This window comes from Serpula lacrymans, assembly GCF_000218685.1.
Source record: "Serpula lacrymans var. lacrymans S7.9 unplaced genomic scaffold SERLAscaffold_15, whole genome shotgun sequence".
In the NCBI taxonomy this organism is placed as follows: Eukaryota; Fungi; Basidiomycota; class Agaricomycetes; order Boletales; family Serpulaceae; genus Serpula; species Serpula lacrymans.
Window position 1 is genome coordinate 437,681 of NW_006763304.1, and position 15,971 is coordinate 453,651.

Sequence of the window (15,971 nt, forward strand, 5' to 3'; positions counted from 1 at the left end):
TTCCTCAAGTTGTTTTCTGCACCTCACTTCCGCTTTTCCTTATTCCACAAGCCTTGTGGGTTGGCCTATCTTTTGCTTTTTGGGCTCGAGAAAACTGGATAAGGCGTATCATTAAATAATATCAGCTGAAAAACCTGTTTCGCGATGAGGGATGCCAACGTTTTTTCAATCTCGAGAGCAATGCCTCGGATGGTTCGCTTCAATTCGTATTTTTTTTCTTTCTACTTTCGACTAATCACTGTAAAACCCGTTCTTGCAGAGCTGGTCCCCTCGCAACCTCTACAATCTCTGGCTACGTTCTATTGGAGCCCGGTCTGAAGAAGTAAACTTCACCCGCACTCAGCAAACGCTCTTCCAACAGAGGTGGACATCCAAAGCCCTCGTCCGGGCGTATCATGGCGATTTTATTAACGAGAAAATTTTCAAGCGATGGTACCTGCCCACTACACTACCAGACGTACGGCCACGTCAGAGACGGTTGGGAGATGATACCGCTGCCCTCGATTCTTTTGCCCAGCGCACCGAACAACTAGAGAAGCAAAAGAAACTCCAGGAAGAAGAAGAACGAAAAGGGTTGGCACCCGTCGGAAGTTTAATGTTGACAGAGGTGGAGAGACGCATTGACGTATTTATGTTTCGCTGTTGCTTCGCACACAGTGTTTATGAGGCTCGTCGTCTGGTCATTCACGGCTACGTGCTGTTGAACGGCAAGAAGGTATGCAGCATCCCTCCGTACCTACAGTGGTCGCCATTCGTGGTAAACTAACGGTTGCTATTTTGCATGATGACAGCATCAAAATGCTAATACGCGCCTGGCTCCTGGTGATATGGTTTCAGTTGACCCTAATGCAATCAGATTCCTCCAGAAACCAAAGCCAACATCTGAATCTCAATCAGACGCAGCAAGCTCTTCCGACGAGGCGGATAACCAGGCTGAAAATAAGACAGTGCCCGCTCAAGGGCATTCTCCCGCTGAAAATCAGTTGACGCCGTTCAATTTACCACCATACGCTTCCCCGTTCATATTCATCCCTGCATACACCGAAGTATCTTTCCCAACTTGTTCCGCCATCTACGTGCGACACCCAACCGCCCGACCAGGATATTCAGAAATTCCTACGCCCTACGATGCGGATGGCGAAGTAATCAGATTAGCATGGGAGTGGTACTCGAAGATGCGACCCCGGAATAGAAGCAAGAGGCAGTTGGCTAGGATGCCTGAGAACCGGCAATGATAGGTAGTGAGGTGTCATGGGGGAGTGCCTGTTTCTTTGAGTCAATTTATCTGATATATGTCAGCCCAGTTATCCCCGTCGGCGAGCGTTGAAAATAGTGCAGACAGACAAATTATTTGTGAAAGATACCGCCGTTGGTACAGATGCCGCCGTAGTTCCAGATAACAAACCCTGGCAATAGCCTGATTGCCATGCTAGTTCATCAACTCGGCCTTCCAGATCACAGGAGACTGCCGACGATCATCTTCCTCTGAAGAAAAAGTCCACAGGATATTCCGGCGTTCATTCGCTCTGATAGGGACTGTGAGATACTGAGCTGTCGTCCTGTTCACTTTGCAGCTATGAATAGCACGGTGACGAGAGCCATCAGTTGTGCCATCTTAGCCATACTTCGGCGGTGGTCTAAGCTACTATCAGGGGCGACATCCATCAGCTTTGTTTCATGCTAGACTGATGTCCAGACTACTGGATTTCCCACTGTATGCCCAAGGCAGCTGTTGGACGCATGTCTGGCGCACTGTAGGCATGCGTCCGTATATCCACCATGGTATTTGACGACGATCGCTGTCTTGTCACGAGCGGCCATCTGTTCTTCGCTTTTTTTTCATACTCGCTGATGGGTCAAACTTTGAGCAGCATAACGACTAGGGTGTCCAACCAATAAATGGTACATGTATGGAGAGAAAGTCACAGCGGGGAACGAGGCTCTCAAAAACTCGCTGAGTAACGTCCTATCATGGATAGTAAAACTCATGATACAATCCGTTGCCATTGAGACTATTTTACAAAATCACAATATTCTATTCTTTCTCCTGCCACTCTCGCCTATGATTGCTGCCAAGCTTAAGCCCAATGAAAATGGTTTGTAACAATCGTCCTACTCCAGCACATGAAGCAGCAATGACCCCGTTGTCCATGACCCAAGCTGGCCACGGCCACTTCATTCCTCGAATTGAACTATTGTACCGTGGTCTGTAGCGGTGCCATTGTGTAAATGGTGAGATTGGCGAGCACAGAACATGTGTGCCATCATGATGGTACTGGATTGGTACTGGATTGGAGCACCAGCGGTGACAAAGAGGGTGATAATTAAACTAAAGTGTCAGAAATCCCAACAAATCCATTTTTGTTTGTTTTTCGGTTATTTGCAATGGAAATTGTTGAACTGCGCAAGCCATTTCCTTTTCGTATTTCACTGAAATATCACACCCATTGTGCAATTGTTCTTGTTAGTACGGATGCCATCCTTTGCGATATGAAACAAGGTCCGTAATGAAGGGGCACCAATGGAGCACATTGATGGGCAAGAGCCTCGAGGCATGACATTGGGCGGTCCTGTCCTTTTGTCTATTTTTGTGGAGAACCGGGTTCTCGATGGAAACAAAGGTTCAACAGGTGCGTTGTTATGCTCTTTTCGATATCTGATATCCCACTGACGGTCCTGCTGTGTAAGACTAGCCAACCTTATCAACCTTGCCTGGATTTCTGCCTATTTGCCGCCGTTTTAGGAGATTTTTCATGAGAACTTTCTTTGATCGAGGGTTTTTCCTATTGCCCCAGCCCTTTATGTCATCCAACCAGTGAGTGCCGTGCTCAAAATGTAAAAAAATTCCCTGCGAAATGTCCGCCAAAACCATGGCGATTTATCAGATACTATAAGTTACCTGTCAGTCATTTTCGACGCAAAATTTCATTTCTCCCCCCATACTTCTTTCTTCCTCCAGCCTTTCTTTTCTCTCTTTTCGTTTCCATCTCTGACTTTGAGGACTACTGGTAGTCTTCTAGTCACTTCTCTCGTTCTTTCTTTTTTCACACTTGAATCTTTGTTTTTGGTCACAATGTCTCCTGCCTTCTTTGCAGCAGCAACCACTGCGGCGGCTGCGGCTCCCGCTCCAAACCAGAAGGCTTTGATTCTACACGCCGATATTCTCATCCTTGCTGTCATTGCTTGCTTCACCCTTTTTCACCTTCCTCGAGCCATCGCTAGATTCTCTGACAAGTCAGAATGGATGCAAGGCCACATCTTTCACTCGGTTAAGGTTGAACCTACCAGAGCAACAAACTTTAAGGTCGAGGCTTCGTACATGCCCACGTCTGACAAGACTTACACGGGATCTCAAGACTCGCATTCCGCATATTCGTCGGTCACTTATCTTGGTCAGTTTTCGAGCTTGAAGTATGCTGGTGCACCTGCTCCTCGACATGTCCCCATGTTGTCGTCATTCATTCACCCAATTTCATCCGCGCTTTGCCACCGCATGAACGGTTATTCCGTCGGTCAAATCTTACTCATGGCCGGATACTTGGGCATCTTGTTCTACGGCTCGTTCTATGAATCGAATCCTTTCACCGATCCAGAGCGAGCAGGCTATGTCATCACGTCTCAAATTCCATTCATTTATGCTTTTGCGACTAAAAACAATGTTCTCGGTTTCCTAGTCGGCGTGGGCTATGAAAAGGTAAGGTGCGGTACCGAGCCGAAACGATACATCATAATTGCTGGACATCGAACTAAATCCCGGTTTCTATTTCTAGCTCAACTTCCTTCATCGTTTCGTCGGGAGGATAATGGTGATTGGCGCCAACGTGCACGCGTTGGGATATAGTAAGTGCTCAGCGTTGGCTCTCATGACTGTCAGTGTCTTATCTGATAGCTATGCAGTCTATAAATGGACCCTTGCAAGCGAATTTACCGAAAAGATATCAGAACCTTACGTTCGATGGGGATTTGTTGCCTTGGTTTGCTTTGATTTACTGGGTTTCCTGTCGGTGTCAATTGTTCGTTCGACATCATACAATCTTTTCTTCACCACACACGCAGTCAGCTTAGTTGTGTTTCTCCCAGCTGTGCGCCTTTTCTGTTTTCTCACTAGGAGCTTTACTAAACAAGAAACTTACGTAGGTATGCTACCATGAAGCGGCTTGCATTCCCTACGTTATCGCTGCCAGTGTTCTATACGGGTTAGATCACGTCTGCAGGTTGATCAAAACTCGTTTTACATCAGCCAAGATCCGTCCTCTTCCCGAGCTCGGCGTGACTCGTGTGGAGATGCCAGGTCTCAATGCAGGATGGCGCGCTGGTCAGCACGTGCGCCTTCGCGTGCTATCATCTGGTATGGGCTTGTGGGGATGGTCAGAATGCCATCCTTTCACTATCGCGAGCGTGAGTAGGACTCCGGAAGGCATGGTTCTGATGTGCAAGAAGGCCGGAAGGTGGACAAACAAGCTTTATTCAATGGCTTCGACTCCCTCATACGGTGAGGGTGGTAAGGAAGTGGGCAGAAATGTGAGCGTGATGGTAGAGGGACCCTACGGTAAGCATATCGCTGCGTATGTGTCGAATTGCAGTCTGACGGTGATGTTTGCATGTAGGCGGTGTTGGCCATACAGTCATGTCCAGTTACTCCGGAGCGATGTTTGTGGTTGGTGGCTCCGGTGTCACTTTTGCTTTATCTGCTGCGCAGGATTTGATCAGCTCTGGAAGCTCCAGTCGTGTGAAGGTCATTGAAATCGTCTGGACTGTCCAAGACCCATGTACGTGACTTTTATATCTGTCTATCGGGATGTCTAAGCTGATCCAAAAATGTTAGCTTCCTTGACGCCAATGCTCCCTCTTCTCGCCTCGTTGGTGCAGCAGAGCACTTCTGCTCGCGTGAAGGTCTCCGTGTTCTACACCCGTGCTATTCCCATCTCGCACGACGAGCCTTTCTTCCCTCCTGGGATTACGCTGAGCACAGGCCGACCCAAGATTGGGCGTATCCTAGACTCCGTCATTGGGGAGACAGTATCCAGTGGAAACGGCGGATCTCTGAATGGTGTATTCGTTGGTGTCTGCGGTCCTGCCGCTCTGGCGGACAATGTTTCCAAAGTGGTCAAAAACTTCGATTCGAGTGTGAGAAAGGCTGTTGGTGGAGTTGAGCTCCATGAAGAGTGAGTTATCTTTTTGTCTGTTATAAGAATGCTCTGCTGACTACGTGTCGCCTGCAGAGTTTTCGGGTGGTGAGAAGCTGGTCTATCGTGCCCGATACATTTCCAGGTACAGGACAGATGTACACTGTGTGTACAGAGTACTACTTAGTACGCTCCGTGCCGTGTTGTATTACTATCGTGTCTTCCGCTGGAGGAGACATCACCATGTCATTCGTATAGGGAAATAGCAATGGCATTTTAAAAAAGCTGGACAGATTTGCCAAGGTGAAATGCTTTGACACAAACCGTCAGGATGTGCCTTGGGCAGGGCACTCGAAGAGATCAGATCGTAGGGTAAATCTCGCCGCTCTACATGAGGAGACTGCATGACCTTCAAAAATCGTACAAATCTGGTCGCTCGGAGTGAAATGCTACTTTTTTCTTGGGCTTTTTCCCCTTTGTAGGTGGTGCCACCACTCGCTCTGTTGTTTCTAAACTATCAACCGCTCCTACATCACCACCTGCTGATGACTTGACAGCTTCCAACTCTACTTGGATAGTGGCAAGAGCCTGCTTCGGATTTGAAGTGAAGGTCTCGAGGGAGGTGTGGGCGGCAGGGCCGTCGAGAGCTGTTCCCTCAGTTGGAGGTGCAGTTCGTCTTTCAGAAACGCCGCCTTCCAAGTCAAGGTGCAGGGTTTCGAATACAAGCCGCCTGCGCGTACATTTGAATGCAAGATTATTTTCACCGCTTCCGCCTGTCGCTGAGGCGGAAGAGGATAGCCCACGGAGCACAGAATATTTGTCGCTCGGGGGGAGAATGGTGTGCGGTGCAGGTAGGGTGTGGATATGGAGAAATCCGTGGTGAGAAGGGAAGAGCGCGGTGAGAGAGGGGTTGGCTGGGTAATGCATCGTTTGCAGGTAGCTTTTTGCTAATTAGGAAATTGGAGTAAAATACATACCTGGGAATGCCTGCATACTGATGACTGCATCTGAAAGCCAGCCTACCTTTTGTATCCAGCCGGTCCCGCCCCATTCGTCCGTACATAGATGAGGAGCGAGAGAAAGTGAAGCGCATGTAGTTGGGTGTTGGCGAAGCAATGCCCGAAGACGATATAAGAAGAGTAAGATATCCTAAGTCGCAATTAGCGCGTCACGTCCAATCTTTAACTGTCAGTGAGCCGACATACCTGCGGCTCCATATCTCCCCACTGTGGAGATCCAAGAGAAGGTATGCATATTCGAAGGGGCCTAGACGAGGGCCCCTCTATAGTATCTAAAACCTTCCTGATGTTTCTTATGGCACCCCGTGTGGACTTTTCGTCATCTTCAGAGCTAACCGGATATGTTAGCACCTGTTCAGATCCTTTCGCTAGGTCAAGCGTTGGCTGAGGTATTCGACAAGTCAGATCAAGAGGGGAGCAAAAATCTTCTGAGGGCATTCTATCAGGAGCCATTTTACAGATGACTGGCTGAACTTGGCAAGAAAATACGAAACACATACGAATTTGATGTAATAGTCGTCTGAAACTTCTTCATCTGCTCGTATCTCCATGCAATCTTAATCTTATCACCACTATCAGTGGTTTTTTCGTTATCTTCATCCTCCGCTACGGTCAAGGACGTATGAGCGGACGGACTGCCTGGCATCCACATGCACTCTCTCAAAAGCAACTCTGCGTCGTCATCGATGACACATATTTTCTGTCCAGTTGCTAGGCCCTGTGCGATGAAGTACTTCTGCACTAATTCTCCATAGGCAGAATGGCTATCTGGCGCTAATGTGATGAATGAACAGGACGAAGGCAAACCACCACCAAGGATGTCATCAAGGGAAGGAATACCGGTGGAAGTGATGATGGTCGATGGTGACGATGGAGATAGACGGGTGCCAGGAGCGAGGCTGGGCTGCTTTGAAGCTGATTTTCTCTTGAATGAAGACATCCAGCAAGAACAAGGCTGAAATTTTAAATCGATGGTAAAAGATTCATTGCAAGGACAATTGCAATATTCCGTGGATTAGGTCAGCTATACAGAAATCACAGTTTACCTCATTGTAGCACTACAATACAGAATAAGCATCCTTTATGACCACGATGAGCAATGGACTGGAATATCGGAAGGGTACGACTAAAAGTGTGCTCTACTTGGATATGCTGCCGTGGTACTAGTAGATGTTATCATGTCATGCACGGTGATCAATGCACGACAGCCCATTTCTCCAGTGCTGCCATATACCTAGCCCACCTACCGTTGTTCCAACTTACAACCTTTAGCCATGCCTCATCAGGGCTATCATATCGCAATGTGAGCATCAGCCCTCCAAGCATACAGTCAGCCAGCGATAAATTCTCCCCCATGAAGTAAATTCCATGCACATTCTTTTCCAAAAGCTTAGAGAGCAGGTCAAAGGAACCTTCGATTCGTTTCCATGCCTCCTCCCTGTCGCGACCTTTCAGCTCTATGTCCTCCAATTTCTTACCGAATGCCGCTTCCATGCGCTGGCGAAAATGTGCGCGGTCGCGCGGGGTCTTTTTCGAGTACATGTGCATCACCATGACGGGGAGAAGATGAGCAGTGATGGAGGTAGCGACGTGATACTCAAACAGCGCTTGAAGTGCTCGACTTCCTGATGGGAGGAGCACATGAGTGGGGTCGGGGTCTGGATACCTGCGTTCTAGGTATTCGATGATGGGCGTCGAATCTGAGAGGATAGCGGGTGGAGAGAATGTGTTGTCTATTAACGCTGGGAGAGTGTATGTTGGTACTCCAGAAGGTGAGGTGCCTGTGGGGGGAATCCCGAGTGATTTGCTAACTGATTCGATGTCGGTGGTCTCAACCCACCGGGTTTGGTAGCACAGGCCTTTGTAGTTTAGGGCTAATCTGTTGAATTTTGGACGTTAAATATAGTATGAGACCAAAGTGTAATGGCGAGTATATCTCTTTGAACACTAGCCTTACTTTCCATGTATTCGGTGAGGTGGGGACTGGGAGGACAGTAGGGATGTCGAAGAATGTGATTTTAGTGACAGTCATAAGCAAGAATCGTACAGAAATGACAGAATGGACACTCAGGCGGGCACAGTATGTTGCTACTACTAGCACTGATAGTACTGAAGACTCGGAGTGACTGAAGTTGGTCACGGTTATTTGCAGACCGGAACTTGAAAGCTACCGCCGGCGTGGGCGAGATTTTCTCACATCACTTCAGCCGCATCACGTGGACTCGGATAAGGCGCTGCCAACTGATCTGGTGCACATGCCTCACTGCCAGTGCCAGCTATGCTTCAATCTATCTTCTTCTAGTGAATTAGGGGGGTTATGGCATCAGTCTATTCATAACCACATTACTTATAGCCGCGGAGCAAGTCAATGTTGTTCAAGTTCGTCAACATTTCAACAGTTACATCGGTGAGTTCTATGATTCCAGCTCCAGAGTCCAAAACTTACTCTTGTTCTTTCATTTACAATCACTCAGGGGCTTGTCGCCTCCACGGCGCACTAAAGGCTCGATCTTCACTACAAATATGCTGTCTCTAAATATACAGTACCGGAGTCCTGCTATGCGGACCTACGTTAGCACTTACGCCCATCCAGTGTGGCCATCGCTGTTCCTATCACAATAATGACGGGGGATTTATTCTTCGAATTTAATATGGCGGTGAATAGGTGGACTGTCATCGAAAGAAGCAACGGGTATAGCACTTGGAGTGTCAATGAAGGATGGAGAATGCCGAGGCTGAAGCCATCAATGTTGTGAGTTGAGGAGGATCCCGAGCAGATTGAAACGAGAGAGGCGGTAGGGACGCAAAGCCTTCTTTTCCTTCCCGACCAGTCCAAATATTTCCTCCGTCCTGTCAACAACTACAGGCAGCGTTCATTCAAGTTGGGCTTTGCGTTTAAAAAAGAAGTAGCGGGGAGAAAGCATGGCCCTCGGCTATCTTCTTACTCTTTAATTCTAGTATGTAGAGCCTTCCACTTGTCATCGTCAGTACTTCGATTTGTTCATCTTTGCCTCCTATCTACTTCGCATGGCTTGGCACGAGCGTCTTGTCGGATAGCGCTGTTTTCTATTATGCCGGTGGACGCCGTTGGCCTTGTGATGCTACTAGAGTCGTTGCGAGTGAGTTAGCCTCGAAACTATCCAGTGTATACTCTGTAGCTAATAGCCACACCTCTGCGAAGTGAACTATCCTGTTATCATTATTATATTACTCGCATTCTTGGCTGGAATGCAAGCTCTGGTTCAGTTGTGACCATGTGCCCGTACAAATCAGCCATCAAGTGGTTTTGACAAGACGTCAACTATCCTGCATCACATCTCGGTGAATCACGCATTACCTAATGTATAGAGTAAGTAACGTAGTCGCAAAAACCATTTAAAGAGGACGCATTGTCTCAGCGTACCACTTATCAAGGGCTTCACAAATGTCATTCCAATCTCTGGCGACCACAAACACATTTCCTGCGTTTGGACTCTTGGGATTTCTCTTGATGGTTATTTTGTTGCCAATGATTTTCCGAGGTTAGTTTCTCATACATCTTGCATATTTGAAAATGACTATTCACCCCTCCAGTCCAGAACTCCATATCATACTTGTACAAATTGTTCATAATGTGGACAAGCCTCTCATGTCTCCTTTATGGCGTTAACGCTATCGTGTGGAACAACAACACAGTAGACAAGTCACCAGTTTGGTGTTATATTTGTAAGTGTCGGAATATCTTGACCAGCACATCCTGATGAGTGGCCCCTTATCGCAGCGACTCCCCTGATCAATGCTTCTGAAACTGGTAATCCGGCGGTTTTACTTTGCATTGTTCGCCACCTATATCGCATCATAACAATGAGTGCAGCGAACCAGAGTATTTCCAAGGTAATCTAGCAGTTCGTGTTGCTGATTATTCTTACTAATGGCGGGATGTTAGAATCGACGCGACTTGATCATAGACCTTTGTATCGGAGTTGTTTTCCCCGTCGTACTTTCATCTCTATGTACGTTGTGTGCCATAAATGTTGTTGAACTCACTAACTCTTCTTATCAGTATATGTCGTTGAATACAGGAAGTATTTCATTCTTGAAAACCTAGGATGTTTTCCTGCCGTAGCCTTCACACCACTCACTATCCCACTTTTCTTCATTTGGCCTTCCGTCCTGGGATTGCTGAATGCTCTATATGCTGGTCTGTAACTCCAATACATTGCCAATATTTCTGACATATATGGTCGTCTATAGGTCTTACCATACGCGCTACTATAAAACGGAAAGTTTTCAGAAGAGAAATCATGCAAGATAACCGATATATGCAGTTTGATCACTACTGGCGCCTGTTGATGCTAAGTGGCATTTGCATCATATGCACCCTCCCATATGGGATAGTCATACTGGTTATCAACCTCCTCGAACCAATGGTCCCATACACATGGCACTCGATACATGCTAACTTTTCTCAAATTGAGCAATTGCCTGTATCCGTGTGGGCGATAGATGCCAAAAACCAGGTCGATATTGAGTCATCTCGTTGGTTTGCTGTGTTTTATGCCTTCATATTCTTCGCGTTTTTTGGGTTCACAAAGGATGCTGTACAAAACTATCGCCTCGCTGGCCTTTGGGTCATACGACGTTTTGGTTTCCGTCCATCCAATCTGGATGCATTGATGGCTAGGTTCGTAATCTTGAGTCATCTCTTTTTTAAATACTCATTTATGCCGGAAGACAATCCTCACCTCGTACTGATCTTGTCCGACGGGAACCTGTTATGTTTCCATCTGAGACGTCTGTTGGCTCCTTGAAATTCATTTCTTACCCTGGCTCCAACCAAATCATCGCGTCTATTACGCAGTCTTTGCATTTTCATCCGCTATCTCTCCCTATATGCTCAACGGACCTGTCTATGGGAGAGTTCCGAAGTAGCCAAACAGGTGGCCTGAACGGTGGGCCCGTCACTGTCTCGGGTAGTGATATAGCTTTGAGTAGCTTGAATCAGGGGCCGACTCGGTCTGCTCGCGGCGATGAAAATGATCCACCAGCGTTATCGCTCCCGATCACAGAGCCGGTATCTGCTTTGGATGCATCTGCTGTCTTACGGCGTTAGTGCTTGAATTCACCATAGCTACAGGAACCCAAACAGTCTCGTTATAGCCTCTCCAGTTAGATACTTCTAGGACCACCTCTTACCTTTACGAGAAGCGACGACAGAATATGCTGTCAAATAAGCGTGCACGTAGATCGTAGGCACTTTATTTCCTAGCTATGAACGTTGCAGGTTTTACTTTCTTGGCGCTTGAAAGTTCACAACATTCATGTTCACTTTAAGATATTATCGCTTGCTTTTCCGTTGGATGATTTTGAGTACTTTACCTGACTCCGCCTTTGGAAAAATAACACTTTGATGCCGCTAAAAGCAGTGCAACCGTGGTATCGGATAGGCTACGATAACAACTATTCAGTGGGTCTTAATGTATGTGTATGGCCCAAAATTAGCCAAGTATCTTGTCCACCTCCCATCGCTCCAGCTCCCTATCTTTACCCAAGCGTCATTGGGACTAGCGTACCGAGACATGATCAGCAAACCGCAGAGCTTGAAATCAGCCAGGGTAATCGTGTCTCCCATGAAATATTCCCCTCCATTCTTCTCGATACATCCAGCAAAAAAGTTAAATACATCCTCGATCTTTCTCCACAGCACTTCCCTCGCCTCGCCTTTTGCTTCAATTTCCTCCAGTGGTTTGCCGTATATACCTTCAAGTCGTTTCCGAAAATGAACCTGGCCGCGCGGGCCTTTCGTGGAGTACATGGACATGATCACGAGTGGGTAAATATCAGCCATGATCGTGGAAGCAACGTGGTGTTCGAAAGCGGCAAAAAGAGCGCCGTAATTGGGCGGGATAATCGCTCGAGAAGGATCAGGGTTGGGGTATGCCTTCTCTAGATATTCGATGATGGGGGTAGAGTCGGAGAGAATGACAGGAGGAGATGGGGTATGGTCTATCAACGCAGGAAGAGTGTATTTTGGATCGCCATTGAGCTTCTTCGTCGTTGGGGGTATTCCAAGGGATCTACAGATAGACTCGATGTCGACGGTCTCGACCCAGCGAGTCTCATATGCCAAACTCTTATAGTTTAAGACGAGCCTAGTGAAGATGGAACGGTCAGCAATGCGTTCAAGTTATCACCTGGAATGGCTAACATGACCACTTACCTCACTTTCCATGTGTTCGGTGACGTTGGAAAAGAGCCGGGAAGAGTTGTCGGTATATCGAAAAAAGTGATTTTCGTATCCATGTTTATGGTCATCAATCGAGGACCTAAGCAAGAGACGGTGCGGTATCAAGAAGACTGAAGAATCCTTGATGGGATGAGTACTAAGTATCCGGGTATCCTTCAAAAGATGCTATTCCCGAGATTACTACACCTGATTTTTCATGGTCCATTGGCGCTCAACTGATGATGTTACTAAATATGTGTTAAACTTGTATTGCTCAATGGCACTCGCAGTGGAGAAAAGAAATGTGTCACTGATACCGACTGTGACCCGCTGTGACGTGCGTAGGTCGGCAAGTCCGTCTGGCTCGTGCCCGAACCTGTGCCCGATGGTTCTTGTTCGCTACCACATACGTCCTCATGATCATATCTCCTACGATGACAGATAACGGTATCTTGCCACAGGAGTAATATATGCTTCGCAGTGGCGATAAAATTTACCAAATGATGGATCAAATGATGACCAGGAACCTTCGCTAGTCGAGCAGTTAAGAATTGAGACTGGTTTTCTGCTATGAACATAGAATGCAGCGATGTGGTTATCTGACCTGGTAGAGTCACGGTCAAGGCGACAGACGAGTATGGCAAGTCTCCCATTGCACGTGTGCCTAGTGACCATGTGTTTTATGTACTGACGCTCACAACCTTTGGCGCTTTAGCTGTGACGTCTCCCTTAGGTCTTAGCATTGGTCGGGTGAAGTATATTCCTGTGCTCATTCACTTTCCCTACAGAAATCATCGCGCTGAACGCTCCGGAGGTGTATGCATTTTTACACTTCAGGCGACCTCATTTTTCATCGAGTCTTCGCACACGCACACACCGCGAGGCTACTATGACCATCGTCCTTGACTCCTCGTTGTTTTTGCATCCTGACAATTCTTCGTACCACAGACCCAAGCGTCCTTTTTGTTCTAATTGATAACTAACCAAATCGTTGGCATAGTATGTGCTGTTGGCAGAAGCACAGTCAGTCAGATCTTCATCTGCCCACAGCCGAAAGCTGGCAAAGGGATATTGCGCGCAAGGTATAGGCTGTCATCCTTTCAATGCAATGATTTCTGGAGTAATACTATCCGAGCAGTATTCTCGGCCACCTTCGCGAGCACTATTCATCAAGGACAATCTGCTCGGCGGGGGTCGCAAGTTTGCCAGGACAATTAAGGAGCGCTTTGCTCGAAGTGCTTCGTTGTCAACCTTTCCTGCTCAAGAGGCTCTTTCGACGCTCGCTACTTCCACTCCCGAAGCAGAGAGACCTGACAGTATAACTGTAGACCCAATCTCTGTACAGAGAACACTCATGAATGCCACCAATAGATCCATCGACTCATTGGCCGCAGAACACATCCTGTGCCCACTATGTCAGACGTCCATCGATTCCTCCCGCCTTCTTCATAACCCATCTCGGGGTTCAGAAGACTTCCGTCACTACTCTGATTGCGCAACACTTGAAGCATCAGTGTCGGATGGAGGATGCCACCTCTGTTCCCTGTTCCTTGGAAAGGTTAGGCAGCAGCAGCAGCAGCCAATAACTGGACCTATTACTGTCACACTTCAAGTGTCGCGTTCAATTGGGATAACTCTGGTGGTTGGGGGGGAAACTGGTAACCAGAGAATAGGTGATCTCGCTGTTGTCCCAGTCGATGACGTGGAGAACCCCATTACCTCCACATCCACTAGTGCAAAATTCACGTTTCCAAATGAAAGCAGTTCCGAACATGCACGGATTGCAAAGTCGTTGGCTTCGGAAGCGTCATTCTTTCTCGCTCGGGAGTGGTTGAAACAGTGTCTGCAGAAGCACCATAAGTGCATGGAGGCAGCCAGTGCAACACGGATAAGGACTGGTCCCAGTCGGCTTATTGATGTCGGGGGTGATGATGGGGCAGAACCCCGGGTTGTAATAACCCAGGGACTGAGTGAGACAGAGCCAGAGTACCTGACACTCAGTCACTGCTGGGGTGGGGCCAATATTCTTCGACTTCTTGTAGAGAATATCAGTAGGCTAACGGCAGGAATACCGTTGTCTACCCTGCCAAAAACGTTTCAGGATGCAATTATCATTACACGACGTTTGGGGTGCGCATCTTATTCTCTTCTGCCTGGGCTGCGATTCTAATGAGTACATATCAGGTATCAATACCTCTGGATTGATTCCCTCTGCATAATCCAAAACTCCCCCTTTGACTGGCGCTCCGAATCCATAATCATGGGCGAAATATATGCTAATTCCACCTGCACCATTGCCGCCCTCACTGCACGCAACTCCCATGAGGGCTGCTTCTTTGATCACGCCCGGAACCCGCTTTTTTTCCGACCGTGTCGTATTCTGGATCGTTGGTATGTCGAAGGCAACTCCAATGTTGGCATTGATTTGCGGACAGGACTATCGCCACTTCCGCTTCACACGCGTGCATGGGTCGTTCAGGAACGGATACTTGCTCCTAGGACACTTTACTATGGCTCTACGGGGCTTGCATGGGAATGTGTAGAGTGTTCGGCGACAGAAGCATTACCGGGTGGGGAGGTGAGCAGATTTTCGCCCAAAGCGTCTTTCTTCGGCATACAACAGCAATCCGACAAGGAGAAATACAACGCCTGGACAGATATCCAAATCTCATATACACGGTGTCTCTTGACGCGGTTTGATGACAGGTTGGTGGCGATATTGGGTGTGATAAAGCGGATTGAGATGTTGACGGGGTGGACAAATGTGTGGGGCATGTGGAGGGAGAGATTATTGATGGATATGCTATGGTTTGTGGAGGAGCCGACAAGGGGGAGACCGGAGACTGATGTATATTTGGCGCCAACTTGGTCATGGGCGGGGATCGAGGGGAGAGTGATGATGGCGACCGGATCTGAGGAACAAAGGAGGTGGACAGCAGAGGTCGTCGAGGTCGGGTCACTTGGGGAACGAGGATACGTTCGGCTTAAGGGAATGATGAAGAAAGTGAAATGTACCGCTGAGTGGCAGTTGAACCCTGGTATCGAAATGCCAGCGCCAAAATGGGAGGAGGTAGACTGGGATCCGGATGTGGTACCGACAGCGGACGACATGGGGAAGGACATGTGGTGCATATTGATTGCAAGGCTGCCGGAGTATCTTGGAAGGGGTGAAGCGTTTGACACCGGATTGGTGGTAGCTCTGAAGGGAGGGGAATGGGTACGGATTGGGATATTTAGACAGCTGCGGGAGGGGAGTGCCTTGTTCCCTGAGAATGTGGCAGATGTTACTGAAGTGGTGATTGTATGAGAAGAGTGTGAGATACATACTCTGATGACACGATCGATGATGTGTAGGCCAATGAAAGTTGTAGGTGCTGATCACTCACATGCCTGTGTTCGCCCCGGGGCGGTTCCAGATAGTGGCCCGGACTTGACTGTTTTTTCTGTTTTCAAGATACTAACTAAGCTTTAGGGAAAATCGTCGCACCACCTGATCTTTCGAGGTGAGCATAGCCTGTAGGTTTTAGATGTTTATGTTGTTTAACATAATTACTGCATTAGCTGCAGATTCGCTATAGATGGAATAACTCAGCAGATACGGGCCTTTATATACATGCGCCT

The 15,971-nt window shown here is 47.7% G+C and overlaps 7 protein-coding genes across 7 annotated transcripts; 4 read left to right on the forward strand and 3 right to left on the reverse strand.

Annotated features, from left to right (window-relative positions):
- Positions 1-20: 20 nt before the first annotated feature.
- On the forward strand, positions 21-1,352 carry SERLADRAFT_358307 (uncharacterized protein; the record flags this gene model as incomplete). Its single annotated transcript, XM_007323245.1, has 3 exons — positions 21-192; positions 260-715; positions 792-1,352. The coding sequence occupies 3 exons, from the start codon at positions 145-147 to the stop codon at positions 1,233-1,235; spliced, it is 948 nt and encodes a 315-aa protein (XP_007323307.1).
- Positions 1,353-3,257: 1,905 nt separating this feature from the next.
- SERLADRAFT_401128 (uncharacterized protein) lies at positions 3,258-5,403 on the forward strand (the record flags this gene model as incomplete). The annotated part of the gene is made up of 7 exons (XM_007323246.1): positions 3,258-3,694; positions 3,771-3,840; positions 3,898-4,082; positions 4,138-4,549; positions 4,608-4,769; positions 4,826-5,165; positions 5,223-5,403. 7 exons carry the CDS (start codon positions 3,320-3,322, stop codon positions 5,236-5,238), a joined length of 1,560 nt encoding a protein of 519 aa, XP_007323308.1.
- Positions 5,404-5,480: 77 nt separating this feature from the next.
- SERLADRAFT_453194 (uncharacterized protein) lies at positions 5,481-7,194 on the reverse strand (the record flags this gene model as incomplete). Its single annotated transcript, XM_007323247.1, has 4 exons — positions 5,481-5,949; positions 6,142-6,275; positions 6,332-6,584; positions 6,646-7,194. 4 exons carry the CDS (start codon positions 7,083-7,085, stop codon positions 5,538-5,540), a joined length of 1,239 nt encoding a protein of 412 aa, XP_007323309.1.
- On the reverse strand, positions 7,161-8,285 carry SERLADRAFT_478300 (uncharacterized protein; the record flags this gene model as incomplete). Its single annotated transcript, XM_007323248.1, has 2 exons — positions 7,161-8,024; positions 8,098-8,285. 2 exons carry the CDS (start codon positions 8,175-8,177, stop codon positions 7,340-7,342), a joined length of 765 nt encoding a protein of 254 aa, XP_007323310.1.
- Positions 8,286-9,569: 1,284 nt separating this feature from the next.
- On the forward strand, positions 9,570-11,237 carry SERLADRAFT_411350 (uncharacterized protein; the record flags this gene model as incomplete). Its single annotated transcript, XM_007323249.1, has 7 exons — positions 9,570-9,666; positions 9,719-9,850; positions 9,876-10,018; positions 10,071-10,137; positions 10,188-10,325; positions 10,379-10,808; positions 10,859-11,237. The coding sequence occupies 7 exons, from the start codon at positions 9,570-9,572 to the stop codon at positions 11,235-11,237; spliced, it is 1,386 nt and encodes a 461-aa protein (XP_007323311.1).
- Positions 11,238-11,523: 286 nt separating this feature from the next.
- SERLADRAFT_478302 (uncharacterized protein) lies at positions 11,524-12,998 on the reverse strand (the record flags this gene model as incomplete). Its single annotated transcript, XM_007323250.1, has 2 exons — positions 11,524-12,276; positions 12,345-12,998. The coding sequence occupies 2 exons, from the start codon at positions 12,437-12,439 to the stop codon at positions 11,589-11,591; spliced, it is 783 nt and encodes a 260-aa protein (XP_007323312.1).
- A 460-nt stretch (positions 12,999-13,458) lies between these two features.
- SERLADRAFT_442697 (uncharacterized protein) lies at positions 13,459-15,657 on the forward strand (the record flags this gene model as incomplete). The annotated part of the gene is made up of 2 exons (XM_007323251.1): positions 13,459-14,480; positions 14,535-15,657. 2 exons carry the CDS (start codon positions 13,459-13,461, stop codon positions 15,655-15,657), a joined length of 2,145 nt encoding a protein of 714 aa, XP_007323313.1.
- Positions 15,658-15,971: the final 314 nt, after the last annotated feature.